The sequence below is a fragment of the Geospiza fortis genome, unplaced genomic scaffold, assembly GCF_000277835.1.
Source record: "Geospiza fortis unplaced genomic scaffold, GeoFor_1.0 scaffold1338, whole genome shotgun sequence".
In the NCBI taxonomy this organism is placed as follows: Eukaryota; Metazoa; Chordata; class Aves; order Passeriformes; family Thraupidae; genus Geospiza; species Geospiza fortis.
Genome location: NW_005054867.1, coordinates 8,924 through 26,019, shown reverse-complemented (window position 1 = coordinate 26,019; position 17,096 = coordinate 8,924). Strand labels below are relative to the sequence as shown.

Here is a 17,096-nt window from a genome sequence, read left to right as displayed (position 1 = left end):
GCCACGCCGTACTGCCCGGCCTGAGGGGACAATCCCATTGTCACCGAGGGGACAGAGCCACCCCAGGGGACAGAGCCACATCTGTGCCACGCCGTACTGCCCGGCCTGAGGGGACAACATTGTCACCATGGGGACACCAACAGAGCCAGGGCCACCCCAGCATGATGGCGCAGCGCCGCGTCTGCGCCACGCCGTACTGCCCGGCCTGAGGGGACAACATTGTCACCATGGGGACAGAGCCACCCCAGGGGACAGAGCCGCGTCTGCGCCACGCCGTACTGCCCGGCCTGAGGGGACAACATTGTCACCGAGAGGGGACAGAGCCACCCCAGGGGACAGGTCTGCCTCTGGAGGGGCAGTTCCTGTGGTGGCCATGGCCACGTGGAACCTTCACAGAGATGGGAATGTCCCCAGAGCCACCCGAGGGGACAGTTCTGCCTTTGGAGGGGACAGTTCCTAGGGGAACTGTGGTGGCCATGGCCATGTGGAGCCTTCATGGAGATGGGAGTGTCCCCAGAGCCACCCAAGAGGTCTTTGGAGGGGACAGTTCCTGAAGGACAGGGGTGGGAATGTCTCCAAAGCCACCCAAGGAGTCAATTCCTCCTCTGGAGAACCTGTTCCCTCTGGGAATGTCCCCAAAGCCACCCAAGGAGTCCATTCCTCCTTTGGAGAACCCAACAGACCAACTGGGAATCGGCCAATCCCAACCGACAACTCCTTTGGGAACGTCCCCGAGGAACGACACAACCAACGTTCCTCAGGGTGCCAAAAAAGGGGTTTTTTTCCCCCAAAATCAGCCCTGGAGAGCCTACCTGGAGCACCCCGAAGGTGCACTGGTAGCCCATGCGCACCAGGCAGCGCAGGGTCAGCTTGAGCACCATGGACCTCTTGAAGGACACGAAGTTCCGGACGTTCTCCAGCAGGAAGAAGCGCGGCCGGTAATAATCGCAGTAACTGCGGGGACAGCGGGGTGGCCAGGGGACACCGGAGGGGGTCTCACCTCAAAAATCCCCTCCATCACCCCAGGAAGTCCTCTCCACACCCACCAGGGGAACACCAGATGGGGTTCCACGTCCCAAAAACCCCTGAAGACCCACCAGAGAACACCAGATGGGGTCTCACCTCCCAGAAACCCCCTCCAGACCCATGAGGGGACATCAGATGGGGTCCCACCTCCCAAAAACCCCTCCAACCCCACCAGGGGACACTGGATGTGGTCTCACCTCCCAAAAACCCCCTCCAGACCCACCTGGGGACATCAGATGGGGTCTCATCACAAAAACCCCCTCGATCGCCCCAAAAAATCCTCTCCACATCCATGAGGGGACATCAGATGGGGTTCCACCTCCCAAAAAACCTCTTCACACCCATCAGGGGACACCAGATGGGGTCCCAACCTCCCAGAAACCCCCTCCAGAACCCACCTGAGGAAGGAGACCACCAGGGAGTTCTTGAACTTGGAGTAGGTGCGCGAGTTGAAGCGGTTCATGCCGCTGAAGCCCTGGCACGGGGGGCCACCACAGAGCATCTCCACGTCGCCCTTCTGGGGCAGCTTCTGGCCCAAGGAGTTGGTCTTCTCGCCGGCCATGACCAGCTTGAGGAGCACGTTGCAGTCCTCGGTGAACACCGTGGTGCCGGGGTTGTTGAGCCGGAACGCCTGCGCCGCCGGCTCCCACATCTCGATGGCCCAGAGCGTCTCCGAGACACCTGAGGGCACGGCCGGGGTGGGCGGAGTTGGGTGGGAATGGCCAAAGTTGGGTGGGAATGGTCAGGGATGGATGAGGATGGTCAGAGATGGACATTGGGAATGGTCAGGGATGGGTGAGGATGGTCAGAGATGGACATTGGGAATGGTCAGAGATGGACATTGGGAATGGTCAGGGATGGGTGGGAATGGTCAGGGATGGTCAGGGATGGGTGGGAATGGCCAAAGTTGGGTGGGGATGGTCAGGGATTGTCAGAGATGGGTGGGAATAATCATGGTTGGATGGAAATTACCACAATTGGGTGGGAATGACCACGGTTGGGTGGGAATGACCACGGTTGGGGGGGAATGACCACGGTTGGGGGGGAATGACCACGGTTGGGGGGGAATGACCACGGTTGGGGGGGAATGACCACGGTTGGGGGGGAATGACCACGGTTGGGGGGGAATGACCACGGTTGGGGGGGAATGACCACGGTTGGGGGGGAATGACCACGGTTGGGGGGGAATGACCACGGTTGGGGGGGAATGACCACGGTTGGGGGGGAATGACCACGGTTGGGGGGGAATGACCACGGTTGGGGGGGAATGACCACGGTTGGGGGGGAATGACCACGGTTGGGGGGGAATGACCACGGTTGGGGGGGAATGACCACGGTTGGGGGGGAATGACCACGGTTGGGGGGGAATGACCACGGTTGGGGGGGAATGACCACGGTTGGGGGGGAATGACCACGGTTGGGGGGGAATGACCACGGTTGGGGGGGAATGACCACGGTTGGGGGGGAATGACCACGGTTGGGGGGGAATGACCACGGTTGGGGGGGAATGACCACGGTTGGGGGGGAATGACCACGACTGGATGGGAATGACCATGGGTGGGTGAGAATGACCATGGTTGGGTGGAACTGACCGCGGTTGGGTGGGAACGCCCAGAACTGGGTGGGAACGCCCAGAACCAGGTGGACCTCCAGCAGATTTACCAACCCCTGAGACCTTTCCCACCCCCTTCCCACCCCAGCCACGCCCCAGCTCCACCAGCTGGACCTCACCTGCCTGGTGGAAGCCCTCGGAGAGGCCTCCACAGCCGGAGAACACGTCCAGAGTCCTCAGCTTGGGCACCTGCAGCTTGGCCGGCTCCTGCTCGCTCTGCTCCGCGCTCGCCGCCTTCCCTTTGCCCTTCCCTGCCAACAAACCCAGCCAGGAACGGCTCAGTGCCTGCTCTTCCTCCTCCTCATCTTCCTCTGGGAATCCATCACCTCCCAGACCCTTTTCTGCCACTTTTTTACCCAATTTCTGCCCCTTTTTTACCCATTTTCTGCCTCTTTTTCTGCCCCATTTTACCCAATTTCTTCCCCTTTTTTACTCATTTTCTGCCCCATTTTCTGCTCCTTTTTTACCCATTTTCTGCCTGTTTCCCACCTCTTTTCCACCCCATTTTTCTGCCCCATTTTTATTCATTTTCTGCCCCTCTTTCACCCATTTTCTGCCCCTTTTTCACCCATTTTCTGCCCCTTTCCCAGCCCCTTCCCCACCTCTTTTCCACCCCATTTTTCAGCCCCTTTTTTAACCATTTTTTGCCCCATTTCACCCATTTTCTACCCCTTTTCCTGCCCTTTTTCCACCCATTTTCCAGCCCTTTTCCAGCCTCACCTTTCCCTTTCCCCTTCCCCTTCCCTTTGTTCCCGGAGCTCCGGGCGTGGTTGGGAGGATCCTCAAAGCTCTTGGTTTTGGCGTTGTAAGCCTGGAAAAAAAAAAAATAACCAAACAAAAATCCCCATTTCACCAGAACCCCCAAATTTTGCTCCATCCCTGGTGTCTCCAGACATCCAGGAACCCATCCAGATCCTTCAAAATCCAGTTTAGTACCCAGAATTTGCTCCCCAAAATCTCAGAACCGGCCCCAAACCCAACTCTACCATGGAACTCCCACCTGGAGACACCAGAACCCCAAATTTTGCTCCATCCCTGGTGTCTCCAGACCTCCAGGAACTCATCCAGACCTCCAGGAACTCATCCAGATCCTCGAAAACTCAATGTAGTACCCAAAATTTGCTTCCCAAAATCTCAGAACCGGCTCCAAATCCAACCCTTCCATGGAAAACCACCCAGAACCCCAAATTTTGCTCCATCCCTGGTGTCTCCAGACATCCAGGAACTCTTCCAGACCTCCAGGAACCCATCCAGATCCTTCAAAATCCAGTTTAGTACCCAGAATTTGCTCCCCAAAATCTCAGAACCGGCCCCAAACCCAACTCTACCATGGAACTCCCACCTGGAGACACCAGAACCCCAAATTTTGCTCCATCCCTGGTGTCTCCAGACATCCAGGAACCCATCCAGATCCTTCAAAATCCAGTTTAGTACCCAGAATTTGCTCCCCAAAATCTCAGAACCTGCCCCAAATCCAACCCTACCATGGAACTCCCACCTGGAGACACCAGAACCTCAAATTTTGCTCCACCCCTGGTGTCTCCAACCATCTCCTCCTCCCCTGGAACCCCTCCTTCCCTCACCTCCAGGAAGTAGAAGCGGTCCAGGCCCCCGGCCGAGTAGTCCTGGATGCTCTCGGTCAGGTCCTCGCCGTAGACCACGGAGCAGCGGCCCTGGACCGCCCGGAACTCCACGGTGGCCTCCTCGTCACTCCAGTAGAGCAGGTTGATGTCGGCGTGGTAGCTCGCCTTCGTGGACTTGTGGGTGTTCTCGGGCCTGGAAGTTTCCAGAAGAACGTCAGGATTAGGAGAGAAAACCGAGGTGGGTCCTCCTCGTGGTGGTGTTGGTGGGGTCGGGGTTTGGAGAGGGGGTTTGGGGTGGGATGGAGGGAAGATTGGAGGTGGGATGGGGAGGGGATTGAGGGAAAAGGGGTCCAAAAATGTTCTGAGATGTTCAAAGAGCTCCCATGACACCCAAAGAAATCCAGAGACATCTCAAGATGTTGCAGGACATCGAAAAATGTCTCAAAATATCCAAAGTTAACCAAAAAAATCCAAAGAAGCCCAAAGACATCTCAAGATGTCCCGGGACATTCAAAAATGTCCCAAAATATCAAAAAATACCCCAAAAAAATCCAAAGATGTCCAAAGAAGTCCAAAGATGTCTCAAGGCGTTCCAGGACATCCAAAAATGACCCAAAATATCCAAAGATACCCCCAAAAAAATCCAAAGACATCCAAAGACATCTCAAGACATCCAAAAACGTCCAAAGATGTCCCACCAGGATCATCCAAGTTTGTGGATTTCTACCCCAATTCCCAGCACCGCTCACGCCACCGACCCCAAATTCCTCATCAATTTTGGGAGAATTTTCCCAATTTTGGGAAAAACCCTCACAGATTTGGGGACAAAATTCCCAATTTTGAAGCCAACCAGCCTCACCAAGTCTGGGACAACCCTCCTGATTTTGGGACAGGCTCTTCCAACTGGGAAGGTCCAACAAGGATCATCCAAACCATGAAGTCAACCAAAACTTTGAGCCACCAAAACCTCCTTTCACCACCAACTCCAAACCTTCTCCCAAACCCCCCAAAACGCCCCCAAAACCCGCCGGATTTGGCACCTGTAGAACTTGTAGATGCAGAGTTTGATGTCGGCCTCGTTGGGTTTGCCGTTGCCGCGCAGGCTGCAGAAGATGCTCTTGATGCGGCCCACGCGGAACGGGTCGGGCGCGTCCAGGTTGCTGCCCTTGATGTACTCCGAGTACTTCCGGTAGTGCTCGGGGTGCAGCTCCTCGTCCACCGCCTCCTTCTTGGGCCTCTTGGCCGGGCTGGCCGGCTTCACGCTGGCGAAATCGGGAGAAACGGCCCCAAAACGTCGGGATGGGGAGGTGGGGGTGGTGGGGGGTCCAGTTGGAGCGGTTTTATAGACTTTGAGTTTGGTTTGTCCATCAAAAGTTGGGTGGAGAGTTGGAATTTGGGGATCTTGGAGGGGTTTTATAGACTTGAGTTGGGTTTGTCCATCAAAAGTTGGGTGGAGAGTTGGAATTTGGGGATCTTGGAGGGGTTTTACAACCTTGAGTCGGGTTTGTCCATCAAAAGTTGGGTTTGGAATTGAGATTTGGAATTGAGGAAGAATTGGAATTGAGGGATCTTGGCGAGGTTTCCTAACCTTAAGTGGTTCTATAATTCCGTATCTCTAATTTGTCCATCAAAAGTTGGGTGAAGATTTGGAATTTGGGGATCTTGGAGGGGTTTTCCAGCCTTGAGTCTGGTTTGTCCATCAAAAGTTGGGTGAAAAGTTGGAATTGAGGAACCTTGGAGGGGTCTCCTAGCCTTAATTGGTTCTATGATTCCATAATTCCAAATTGTCCACCAGAAGTTGGGTGAAGATTTGGATTGAGAGGTCTTGGAGGAGTTTTCCAGCCCTGACCCCAATTTTTTTGTCAGAAGTTGGGTGAAGAGTTGGAATTGAGAGATCTTGGAGAGGCTTTAGAGCCTTAACTCCGTAATTCCAATTTATCCCCCAAAACTTTGGGTTAAAATTTGGAACTCAGGGTCTCTGAGGGATCTCCCAACTTGAAATCTCCGATCCTGCAATTCCCAAATTCCAATTCACTCCCCAAAAAACCAGCACCAAGATCATTCCACCAGAGCCACCTCTCAATTAAACGAATCAAAACCAAAATTGGGGCAATTCTGATGCCAAACTTCTGGAAATTCAGGACACCAGACCTCCATTGACAGGTGGGAATACCCAAAAATGTGATCCTCAAACCCACCTGAAGGAGAAGGCATCTGGCAGCAGGTAGACCCCGTCCCCAAGGCGGTACTGGACGCCGTTCTTGGTGGCCGCGGCGTAGAACATCTTCCCATCGGCCTCCTCCAGCGGCTCGGCCACCTTGGGGATCTCCTTGTGCCTCACCTCGTCCAGGCGCGCGCAGCTCATGCAGAACCTGCTGGGACACCACCAGGTTCTCCAGAAAAAAAATCCATTTTTGAGGTGGGAAGGACCCAAAATTTCGGGTTTTTCCACCCAAAAACTGACTTGTACTTGTTGTCCTCGGTGGGCTGCGTGCTGGGCGGGCTCTCGAAGCGCGCGTACTCCTGGTCGTACCACATCTGGTAGAAGTAGGTCCTTCCGTCGTCTTCCACCATCTTGATCTCCGTGTCCAGCCCGCCCTGGAGGACAAAGAGCAGCAGGGTGGCCGGGCTGGGCCGCGCTGACCGGCACCAGCAGGTCCAGCTGTCCCCACCGCCATGTCCCCACCTCCATGGCCCAGTTGTCCGAGGGCGCCTTGTAGATGACGTTGACCTTGCCGTGGATGTAGGAGAGCTGCATGTCCTCGCACTCGTCCACCAGGAACAGCTCCAGAGGGTCCGAGGTGGCCCCCAGGACGGTGTCCGAGCCCGGGCAGAACCAGTGGGCGTGGAACATCTGGCCACTGCTGTCCTCCCACATGGCCGTCACCCTGAGGAGTGGCACGGTGTGAGAGGGGATGTCCCCATGTCCCCAACGCCGTGGGAGAATGGAGAACCCACCTGGCTTGGTGGAATCATTGGGGCCATCCCCTGTTCTGACCCCATAGGAGAACCCACCTGGCTTGGTGGGATCATCAGAGATGTCCCCAACCCCATGGGAGAATGGAGAACCCACCTGGCCAGGTGGAATCATTGGGGACATCCCACTCTCCCCAAACCCATCGGAAAATGGAGAACCCACCTGGGCAGGTGGAGGATCTCAGTGGGGATGTCCCCATGTCCCCACCCCTGCGTGAACATGGAGAACCCACCTGGCTTGGTGGGATCATCAGGGACATCCCCATGGGGAACATGGAGAACCCACCTGGCCAGGTGGAGGGTCTCAGCGGGGATGTCCCCATGTCCCCACCCCTGTAAGAAGATGGAGAACGCACCTGGCCAGGTAGAGGGGCTTGGTGGGGTCGTCGGGGCTCACGGACACGCAGTCTCCCACCTCCAGGGTCTCAGAGTCGATGCAGACGCGTTGGTAGAAATCCTTCTTGCCGTCGCTCTGCGGGACACGGGGGCGTTACAGGTACGGCCTCACCTGGATGGCTTCTCCTCACCTGGATGGGTTCTCCTCACCTGGATGGGTTCTCCTCACTTGGATGGGTTCCCTCACCCCTAAGATCCAACTCTGACCTCACCTGGATGGGTTCTCCTCACCCTTAAGATCCAACTCTGACCTCACCTGGATGGGTTCTCCTCACCTGGATGGGTTCTCCTCACCCTTAAGATCCAACTCTGACCTCACCTGGATGGGTTCTCCTCACCTGGATGGGCTCTCCTCACCTGGATGGGTTCCCCTCACCTTGCCAGATCCCCTCACCTGGATGGGTTCCTCCATCCAAGAGATCCAACTCCGGCCTCACCTGCATGGGTTCTCCTCATCTGGATGGGCTCCCTCACCTGGATGGGTTCCCCTCACCTGGATGAGTTCTCCTAACCTGGATGGGTTCTCCTAACCTTGCCAGATCCCCTCACCTGGACGTGTCCCCTCACCTGGACAGGCCCCCTCACCTGCCCAGGTGCCTCACCTTGATGGGCTCCCCCACCCAGGAGATCCGGCTCTTGTTCTGCTTCTTCTTGCGGCCCTGGAGCATCTTCTTGGGCGAGGGCATCTCGGGGATGTTGTCATCGACCTCCTCATCCTCATCTGCCTCCCGCACCGCCAGGTTGGGACACCTGGGACGTCACCAGGGTGTCACCAGCAATGGGGACAGCGAGTTTGGGGACAGGGACGTTGGGGACGTCGGGGACAGGGCCACCCACCTCCTCTGCAGACACGCCTGCTTGCTGCGGCCGCTGCCACCGAACTTGACCATGTTCTGGCACGCCTTGCACTTGCCACACTCGGGCTGCTGGCACACCTGGCACGGGACAGGGGACACCGGTGACACCGGGAACGCCCCTCCATGATCAACTCAACCAACGCATGATGTTGATGTTGGCCAAAGCTGGAAGATCTTCCAAAACCAACCAACCCCACCCATGATGCTGATGTTGACCAACACCGGAAGACTCTCCGAAACCAACCAACCCCACCCATGATGCTGGTGTTGACCAACACTTCTCCAAAACCAACCAACCCAGCCTATGATGCTGATGTTGACCAACTCTGGGAGTCCTTCAAGACCAACCAACCCAACCCAACCCGTGACACTGACATTGACCAAGGCTGGAAGACCCCCCAACACCAACCACCCAAACCCATCCCCGCCGCCCCGCCGGCGACCCGTGGCCACCTCGCAGACGCCGCAGCGCCGGCGCTTGGTGGTGTTCTCCTTGTCCTCCTCGCGCTCGTCCTTCTCGATCTGCTCCGAGAAGAAGGTGTCGAAGATGAGGTACACCAGCTTGGTGGTGGTGGCCTTGGTGGGACCCTTGTCCTTGTCGATGCGCGTGGGGTGGCGGATGGCCTGGCGCCGCACGGCGCGCCTGCGGCACGGGGACAGCGCTCAGGCCACGCCCAGGGACACCCAGGGACCCCCACAGGTGCCAGGTGAGGTCCCCAAAAGGTGTGGATGGATTTTGGGGACCCAACCCAGCGTCCTTCTCCCTCTGGAGCAGCACCAGGTTTGGGCTTGCCCAGTTTTGGGAGGATCTTCCCAGTTTCGGGAGGATCTTCCCAATTTTGGGAGAACTGTCCCAGTTTTGAGAGGGTCTCCCCAATTTTGGAGGGCTTTCTGCTCTGATTCCCAGCACTTCTCACACTGTTGAACCCAAATCCTCACCAGTTTTGGGAAGTTTCCCACTTTTGGTTGGATTCCCCCAGTTTTGTGCTCACAGAACCCAAACCCTTCCCAATTTTGGGCAAATTCTCTCACTTTTGAGGTCCCACTTCCAAATTTTTGATTGGATTTTCCTAATTTTTGGGTTTTTTGCCCCCAAACCTCACCTCTTGCCCAGGGTGACGCCGGCCAGCTTGATGAGGTCCCTCATGCAGGGCGTGATGAGCACCGGGGGCTCGTCACTGTCGCCGGCCTCGTCGTAGCTCTCCACCTGCTCCACCACGAACTGCGCGTGGCGCAGCAGCGAGTCCTCCGTGAAACGGTTGAAGTTGAGCCCCGCCGGCGGCACCGTGGTCTGGGGGAGGTTGGGAAGGGTTGGGGATGGTTGGAGATGGCCAGGAATGGTAGGTGACCCCTCCCCAGATTACCCATTCCAAGGGTCACCAAGGTTGGGAACAGTTAGGGATGGTTGGAGGTGGTTGGAGATGGTTGGGGATGGTTAAGGGTGGCCAGGAATGGCCCCTGACCCTCTCCAGATCATCATCCATTCCAAAGGTCACCAAGGTTGGGATTGGTTGGGGATGGTTGGGATTGGTTGGGGACGGTCTCTGACCCCTCTCCAGATCACCCATTCTGAGGGTCACCAAGGTTGGGAACTGTTGGGAAGGGTTGGAGATGGTTTGGAATGGTTGGGAAGGATTGAGGGTGGTTGGGAAGGGTTGGAGATGGTTTGGGATGGTTGGGAAGGGTTGGGGATGGTTTGGAAGGGTTGGGAATGGTTTGGAAGGGTTGGGGATGGTTGGGGATGGTTAAGGGTGGCCAGAAATAGCCCCTGACCCTCTCCAGATCATCCATTCCAAAGGTCACCAGGGTTGGGAATGGTTGAGATGGTTGGGAAGGGTTGAAGATGGTTTGGAATGGTTGAGAATGGTTGGGGATGGTTTGGAATGGTTTGGAAGGGTTGGGGATGGTTGGGAATAGTTGGGGATGGTTGGAAAGGGCTGGAGATGGTTTGGAAGGTTTGGGGATGGTTTGGGGATGGTTGGGGATGGTTGGGAAGGTTTGGGGATGGTCGAGAAGAGTTGGGGATGGTTGGGAATGGTTTGGAAGGGTTGAGATGGTTAGGAATGGTTTGGAAGGGTTGGGGATGGTTGGGGATGGTTGGAGGTGGTTGGAGATGGTTGGGGATGGTTAAGGGTGGCCAGGAATGGCCCCTGACCCTCTCCAGATCATCATCCATTCCAAAGGTCACCAAGGTTGGGATTGGTTGGGGATGGTTGGGATTGGTTGGGGACGGTCTCTGACCCCTCTCCAGATCACCCATTCTGAGGGTCACCAAGGTTGGGAACTGTTGGGAAGGGTTGGAGATGGTTTGGAATGGTTGGGAAGGATTGAGGGTGGTTGGGAAGGGTTGGAGATGGTTGGGGATGGTTGGGAAGGGTTGGGGATGGTTTGGAAGGCTTGGGGACGGTTGGGAAGAGTTGGGGATGGTTGGGAAGGGTTGGGGATGGTTGGGAAGGGTTGGGGATGGTTTGGAAGGTTTGGGGACGGTTGGGAAGAGTTGGGGACGGTTGGGAATGGTTGAGATGGTTTGGAATGGTTTGGAAGGGTTGGGGATGGTTGAGAAGAGAGTTGGGGATGCTCGGGAAGGGTTGGAAGGTTTGGGGATGGTTTGGAAGGTTTGGGGATGGTTGGGAAGAGTTGGGGATGGTTTGGAAGGTTTGGGGACGGTTGGGAAGAGTTGGGGATGGTTGGGAAGGGTTGGGGATGGTTTGGAAGGCTTGGGGACGGTTGGGAAGAGTTGGGGATGGTTGGGAAGGGTTGGGGATGGTTTGGAAGGCTTGGGGACGGTTGGGAAGAGTTGGGGATGGTTGGGAAGAGTTGGGGATGGTCTCTGTGGTGGCACGGTCACCTCGATCTTGTTGAGCAGGTCCTCGTAGCTGACGTGGCGGTTGTTCTGCAGGAACTCCACCACGATCTTGCTCATGTAGATCTTCTCCTGCATCAGCGCGAAGGTGGACGCGTACTCCTCGCTCGGCTCCATCAGGATGTAGTCGGCAAAGGCTGGGGAAAAAAAACCCCAAAATTGAGGGATTTTGGGGAAAAATGGGGGGTTCTGGGTGAGGGAGAGGAAAGGAATGGGGGAGAAAAGGGAAGAGGAGGAAAAAGGAGAAGGGAAAGAAAAGAGGAGGAAAGAGAGAGAAAAAATAAAGGGAAAAGGAGGAAAAGGGGAGGAAAGAAAATAAGGGGAAAAGAGCAGGAAAAAGGAGAAAAAAGGAGGAAAGAAAGAGAAAGGAAAAGAAAGAAAATAAAGGGGAAAAGAGCAGGAAACAGAAAAGAGAGAGAAAAGAAAAGAGAAACAAAATGAAGGGGAAAAGAGCAGGAAAAAGGAGAAAAGAGAAGAAAAGAAGACGAAGAAGAAAAGAGGAGAAATGAGAAGAAAAAACAGAGAAAATATGGAAAAAAGAGAGAGAAAAGAAAAAGAGAAAAAGAAAGAAAAAGAAAGAAAACAAGAAAAAACAGAACCAAAAAGAAAAACAAAAAAGTAGAGGGAGAAAAAGAGAGAAAAGAAAATGGAAAAAAGGGAGAAAAAGGGAGAAAAGAAAATGGGGAAAAAAGGGAGAGAAGGAGAAGAAAGGGAGAATAAAGGAGAAGGGAGAAGAAGGAGAAAGGGCAAAAACCCTGAAAGCCTCCCCAAAGAAAAACTAAAAAAAAGCCCAAAATAACCCAAAACCAACTCAAAAAATCCCCAAATTCCCCCAAAGCCCCTCCTCACCTCAAAAAAAGCTCAAAATAACCCAAAACCAACCCAAAAAAGCCCCAAATTCCCCCCAATCCCCTCCTCACCCGTGCTGAAGCCGATGAGCGCCTTCTCCCCGCCGTCGAAGCCCGTGATCCACCAGGCGTTGATGGGCCCCAACTTCTTGGCTCTCACCCCACCTGCCAAGGCAAAAAAAAAAAACCCCAAAATCCGAACAATTCCCACCTGGGGAATCCCCAAATCCCCCGGAATTCCGGGCGTTCCCTCACCGTCCAGGCAGGGGTTGTCGTCGTAGATGGGTTTGACGACGCCGCTGAAGTAGAGCTCGATGTTCCTCTCGATGAGCCCGGTGTCGAAGGGACACAGATGTCCCCTCTTGTCGTAAACGCTGCCGGGGGTGGGGACAGGGAGGGCGTGGGACACCGTTCCAGAGGGAATTCCAGCGGGAATCTCCCCCAGGATCTCACCTGAAGGAGGTGACTTTGTGCTGGGGGAGGTCCTCGTAGCTCTCGAAGCCGTCCTCGTTGGCGTCGAAGATGGACAAGCGCTCGTCCGTCAGCATCTCCGGCTCCTCCAGCTGGATTTGGGGGGGAAAAAATAACCCCAAAAAAAAAGGGATTTAGGGATATTCCTGATTTTCATGAGCTCAGGGAAAGGAGGTTTGGATCCCTTACGGCGTCGTCGGGGTCCCCTTGGAAGAATTTGAGGTCGGGGTCGTCCAGGTACTGCCGGCAGTCGAGGCATTTTGGGGGGGTGGTCTGCGCGAGAGAGGAGGGAGAATCAGCTTTTCCCAAAGTTATTCCTGGAATTATCCCGGATTTTGGGAAAATTTGGGGTTTCACATCAGAACCAGCCCCAGCTGTTTGGTTTTGGGAAGCTGAAAAGGCTGGAAATAGATTTATATTCCCATAGGATCATCCATCCTTTGGAACAATCAACCCGTCCCAAAAAAACTTAAAATTCAGGAGTTTTAAGGGATTAAAAAATCCCCAAAAAAGCTGGAATGAGGAGGGACTTACTTTAGCAGAAGCAGTGATTTTAACCTGAGGGATTTCATCTTTGATTTCCGACCTGGGAGGGAAAAATGAAATTCTGGGATGAGGATGGAGCAGTGATGTCATCGTTGTCACTGTCATTGTCACCGTCACCAGGACACGGCTCTGGGAATGTTCCCCCTTTTCCTCACCCATCTTTGGTTTCCATTTTCATCCTTTTCTCGTCTTGATCCTGGAGAAAAAGGCAAAAAAATGGGAAAAGGAACAGGAAAATGCAATCCCAGCGTGGCCAAAATCTTGGGAAATCCCCCAGGATGTCACAACAGAGCAAAATCCTGGGAAATCACCCCAAAAACGACCTGGAAAAGCTCCAGGATGTCACAACAGAGCAAAATCCTGAGTAATCACCCCAAAAACGACCTGGAAAAGGTCTGGGACGTCACCACCAACCTTCTCCTCCAGCTCCTCCTCCTCCTTCTCCACGTTCATCAGCTCCGGCTTCACCTCCCCGTTGACCTCCTCTGATTTCCTCTTGTTGGATCTGTGGGATCGACCCAGGACGGGATTTTTTGGGGAATGGGAAGGGTTCGGGATGGTGGCATGAGGAAGAGGAGGGTGACCCTTCCCACTGACCCTTTGGACAGGAGGCTGAGGATGGACGGCTGCCGGCCGGAGCTGCGCGTGACGCGGGAGCTGGCCGGAGACTCTGCGGGAAAATCACGGTGGATCCCAAATCCCAACGGGAATTGTCACACCCCAAGGCCAGGAGACCCCAAAACCCTTCCAGAGGAGACCCCAAAACCCTTCCAGAGGAGACCCCAAAACCCTTCCCAAGGAGACCCCAAAACCCTTCCTGAGATCCCAAAACCCATCCTGAGGAGACCCCAAAACCCTTCCCAAGGAGACCCCAAAACCCTTCCCAGTTCTTGATCCCAATGAGAACTGTCACACCCCAACAGCAGGAGACCCCAAAACCCTTCCCAAGGAGATCCCAGTGGGAATCATTGCAACATCCCAAGCCCAGGAGACCCCAAAACCCTTCCTGAGAAGACCCTAAAACCCTTCCCGAGGTGATCCCAGTTCTTGACCCCAACAGGAATTGTCGCACCCCAAAACCAGGAGACCCCAAAACCCTTCCTAAGAAAATCCCCTCTCCATCCCAATGGGAACTGCCCCACCCCAAACCCTCCAGACCCCCCCAAACCCCCATTCACACCCCAAAAAAAACCCCGAAACCCCAAATCCTCACTTCTGGCGTCGCCGTTGGAGCGGCTCCTGCGGGATTTCCGCGCCCTGGCGGCGGGGCCGGAGCAGGACGGGGACGAGGACGCTGCCGCCCCCTCCTCGAGCTCCATGGCCCCATCCTCATCCTCGTCGCTGCCGAAGGCGCCGTTCCCGGGGCAGCCGTTGGGATTGGGGCCCCCGGAGCCGTTGGGGGCCGAGAGCTCCTGGCGCAGCAGCGCCTTCACCTTGGCCAGGTAACGCTCCTGGGGATGGGAGCAGCCAAATCCTGGGGTTTCTTGGGGTTTGATCCCAAATCCCGCAGGGAAAGTGATCCCAAATCCCAGGGTGTGATCCCAAATCCCACAGGGGTATTGGGAGGCTCAGACCAAATTCCAGGGATTTCCTGGGGTTTGATCCCAAATCCCATAGGGATTCGTGATCCCAAATCCCACAGGGAAAGGGGGAGATGAGACCAATCCCAGGGTGTGATCCCAAATCCCACAGGGAAAATGGGGGCTCAGCTCGAATCTTGGGGTTTGATCCCAAATCCCAGAGATTCGTGATCCCAAATCCCACAGCGAAAGTGGGGGCTGAGTGCAGTCCCAGGGTTTTCCCAGTTTCCTGGGGTTTTACCCCAAATCCTGGGGCTTTTTAGGCTCTTCCAGGTGTTTTACCCCAATCCCAGTGTTTCACCCCAAATCCCAGGGGTTTTGAGGCTTTTCCGGGTGTTTTATCCCAAATCCCATGGTTTTACCCCAAATCCCGGGGTTTCTGAGGCTTTTCCAGGTGTTTTACCCCAATCCCAGGGTTTTACCCCAAATCCCGGGGTTCTGAGGCTTTACCCCAATCCCAGTGTTTCACCCCAAATCCCAGGGGTTTTGAGGCTTTTCCGGGTGTTTTATCCCAAATCCCATGGTTTTACCCCAAATCCCGGGGTTTCTGAGGCTTTTCCAGGTGTTTTACCCCAATCCCAGGGTTTTACCCCAAATCCTGGGGCTTTTTAGGCTTTTCCAAGTGTTTTACCCCAATCCCAGGGTTTGGGGTCTCACCTCGGAGAGCTCCTCCCGGCGCAGTTTGGCCTCGAGCTCGCTGAGCTGCAGCTGCACCTCGGCCTGCAGGAAGCCGTGGATGAGGCTCAGCTTCTCCTGGACGCTCTCCTGGGGACATTGGGGACACCGAGGGGACATCGGGGACACCATGGAGACACTGGGGACACGGCAGGGCCATTGGGGACACGGTGGGGACATTGGGGATGGAGGGGACACGGTGGGGACACTGGGAGCAGGAAGCCGTGGATGAGGCTCAGCTTCTCCCGGACGCTCTCCTGGGGACATCGGGGACACCGAGGGGACATTGGGGACACCATGGGGACATTGGGGACACGGCAGGGCCATTGGGGACACCGTGAGGACATTGGGGATGGAGGGGACACAGTGGGGACATTGGGAGCAGGAAGCCGTGGATGAGGCTCAGCTTCTCCTGGACGCTCTCCTGGGGACATCGGGGACACCGAGGGGACATTGGGGACACCATGGGGACATTGGGGACACCGTGGGGACATTGGGGATGGAGGGGACACGGTGGGGACACTGGGAGCAGGAAGCCGTGGATGAGGCTCAGCTTCTCCTGGACACTCTCCTGGGGACATTGCGGACATTGGGGACACTGAGGGGACGTTCGGGACACCGTGAGGACATTGGGGACACCGAGGGGACATCGGGGACACCATGGGGACACTGGGGACACGGCAGGGCCATTGGGGACACTGAGGGGACATTAGGGATGGAGAGGACACGGTGGGGACATTGGGAGCAGGAAGCCGTAGATGAGGCTCAGCTTCTCCTGGACGCTCTCCTGGGGACACCAAGGGGACATTGGGGACACCGTGAGGACACTGGGGACACTGTAGGGACATGAGGGACAGAGGGGACAGCGGGAACAGTGTGAGGACAGCATGGGGACATCGTGGGGCACAGAAGAACTTCCCATGGGGACAAGGTGGGGCACGGAGGGGACACTTCCCATGGGGACACAGGGGACACAGGGACAGCCCAGGTGACACTGGGGACACTCCAGGACTGGCAGGTGACACTGGGGACAACCAGGACTCACCTTCTCTCCCAGGTTCTCCTCATCCCGCTCCAAGTCCTGCAGCCTGGGGGGGGGGACACAGCCGGGGTCACCAGGGGAGGGGACACCAGGGGAGGGGACAAAGGGACAAAGGGACAAAGGGACAATCAGACCATCAGGGCTGGGGTTAGAACCCCCGGATTGGAATCAGGACCCCCAGATTGGGGTCAGAACCATCAGGACTGGGGTCAGAACCATCAGGATTGGGGTCAGGACCCCCGGATTGGGGTCAGAACCCCCAGATTGGAATCAGGACCCCCAGATTGGGGTCAGAACCATCAGGATTGGGGTCAGAACCATCAGGATTGGTTGGAATCAGGACCCCCAGATTGGGGTCAGAACCATCAGGATTGGGGTCAGGACCCCTGGATTGGGGTCAGAATCCCAGGATTGGGGTCAGAATCCCCAGGATTGTGGTCAGAACCATCAGGATTGGGGTCAGAACCATCAGGATTGGGGTCAGGACCCCTGGATTGGGGTCAGAATCCCAGGATTGGGGTCAGGACCCCCAGATTGGGGTCAGGACCCCCAGATTGGGGTCAGAATCCCAGGATTGGGGTCAGGACCCCCAGATTGGGGTCAGGACCATCAGGCTTGGGG

General features: G+C 55.8%; 1 protein-coding gene across 1 annotated transcript in view; it reads right to left on the bottom strand.

Annotated features, from left to right (window-relative positions):
- Positions 1 to 17,096, bottom strand: part of DNMT1 (DNA methyltransferase 1) — a 31,059-nt gene that overhangs the window by 7,644 nt on the left and 6,319 nt on the right. The window contains exons 2-28 of the mRNA XM_031065557.1: positions 16,479 to 16,521; positions 15,416 to 15,523; positions 14,392 to 14,629; positions 13,776 to 13,848; positions 13,593 to 13,683; positions 13,334 to 13,374; positions 13,167 to 13,218; positions 12,822 to 12,905; positions 12,615 to 12,724; positions 12,417 to 12,535; positions 12,234 to 12,326; positions 11,299 to 11,450; positions 9,554 to 9,741; positions 8,904 to 9,093; positions 8,431 to 8,528; positions 8,196 to 8,343; positions 7,554 to 7,669; positions 6,908 to 7,109; positions 6,686 to 6,819; positions 6,420 to 6,593; positions 5,262 to 5,483; positions 4,222 to 4,414; positions 3,359 to 3,449; positions 2,758 to 2,889; positions 1,425 to 1,707; positions 813 to 954; positions 98 to 205 (exon numbers count right to left, since the gene is read on the bottom strand). Of these exons, the coding sequence (XP_030921417.1) occupies positions 98 to 205; positions 813 to 954; positions 1,425 to 1,707; positions 2,758 to 2,889; positions 3,359 to 3,449; positions 4,222 to 4,414; positions 5,262 to 5,483; positions 6,420 to 6,593; positions 6,686 to 6,819; positions 6,908 to 7,109; positions 7,554 to 7,669; positions 8,196 to 8,343; positions 8,431 to 8,528; positions 8,904 to 9,093; positions 9,554 to 9,741; positions 11,299 to 11,450; positions 12,234 to 12,326; positions 12,417 to 12,535; positions 12,615 to 12,724; positions 12,822 to 12,905; positions 13,167 to 13,218; positions 13,334 to 13,374; positions 13,593 to 13,683; positions 13,776 to 13,848; positions 14,392 to 14,629; positions 15,416 to 15,523; positions 16,479 to 16,521 (3,625 nt within the window). The remainder of the gene's footprint in view (positions 1 to 97; positions 206 to 812; positions 955 to 1,424; positions 1,708 to 2,757; positions 2,890 to 3,358; positions 3,450 to 4,221; positions 4,415 to 5,261; positions 5,484 to 6,419; positions 6,594 to 6,685; positions 6,820 to 6,907; positions 7,110 to 7,553; positions 7,670 to 8,195; positions 8,344 to 8,430; positions 8,529 to 8,903; positions 9,094 to 9,553; positions 9,742 to 11,298; positions 11,451 to 12,233; positions 12,327 to 12,416; positions 12,536 to 12,614; positions 12,725 to 12,821; positions 12,906 to 13,166; positions 13,219 to 13,333; positions 13,375 to 13,592; positions 13,684 to 13,775; positions 13,849 to 14,391; positions 14,630 to 15,415; positions 15,524 to 16,478; positions 16,522 to 17,096) is intronic.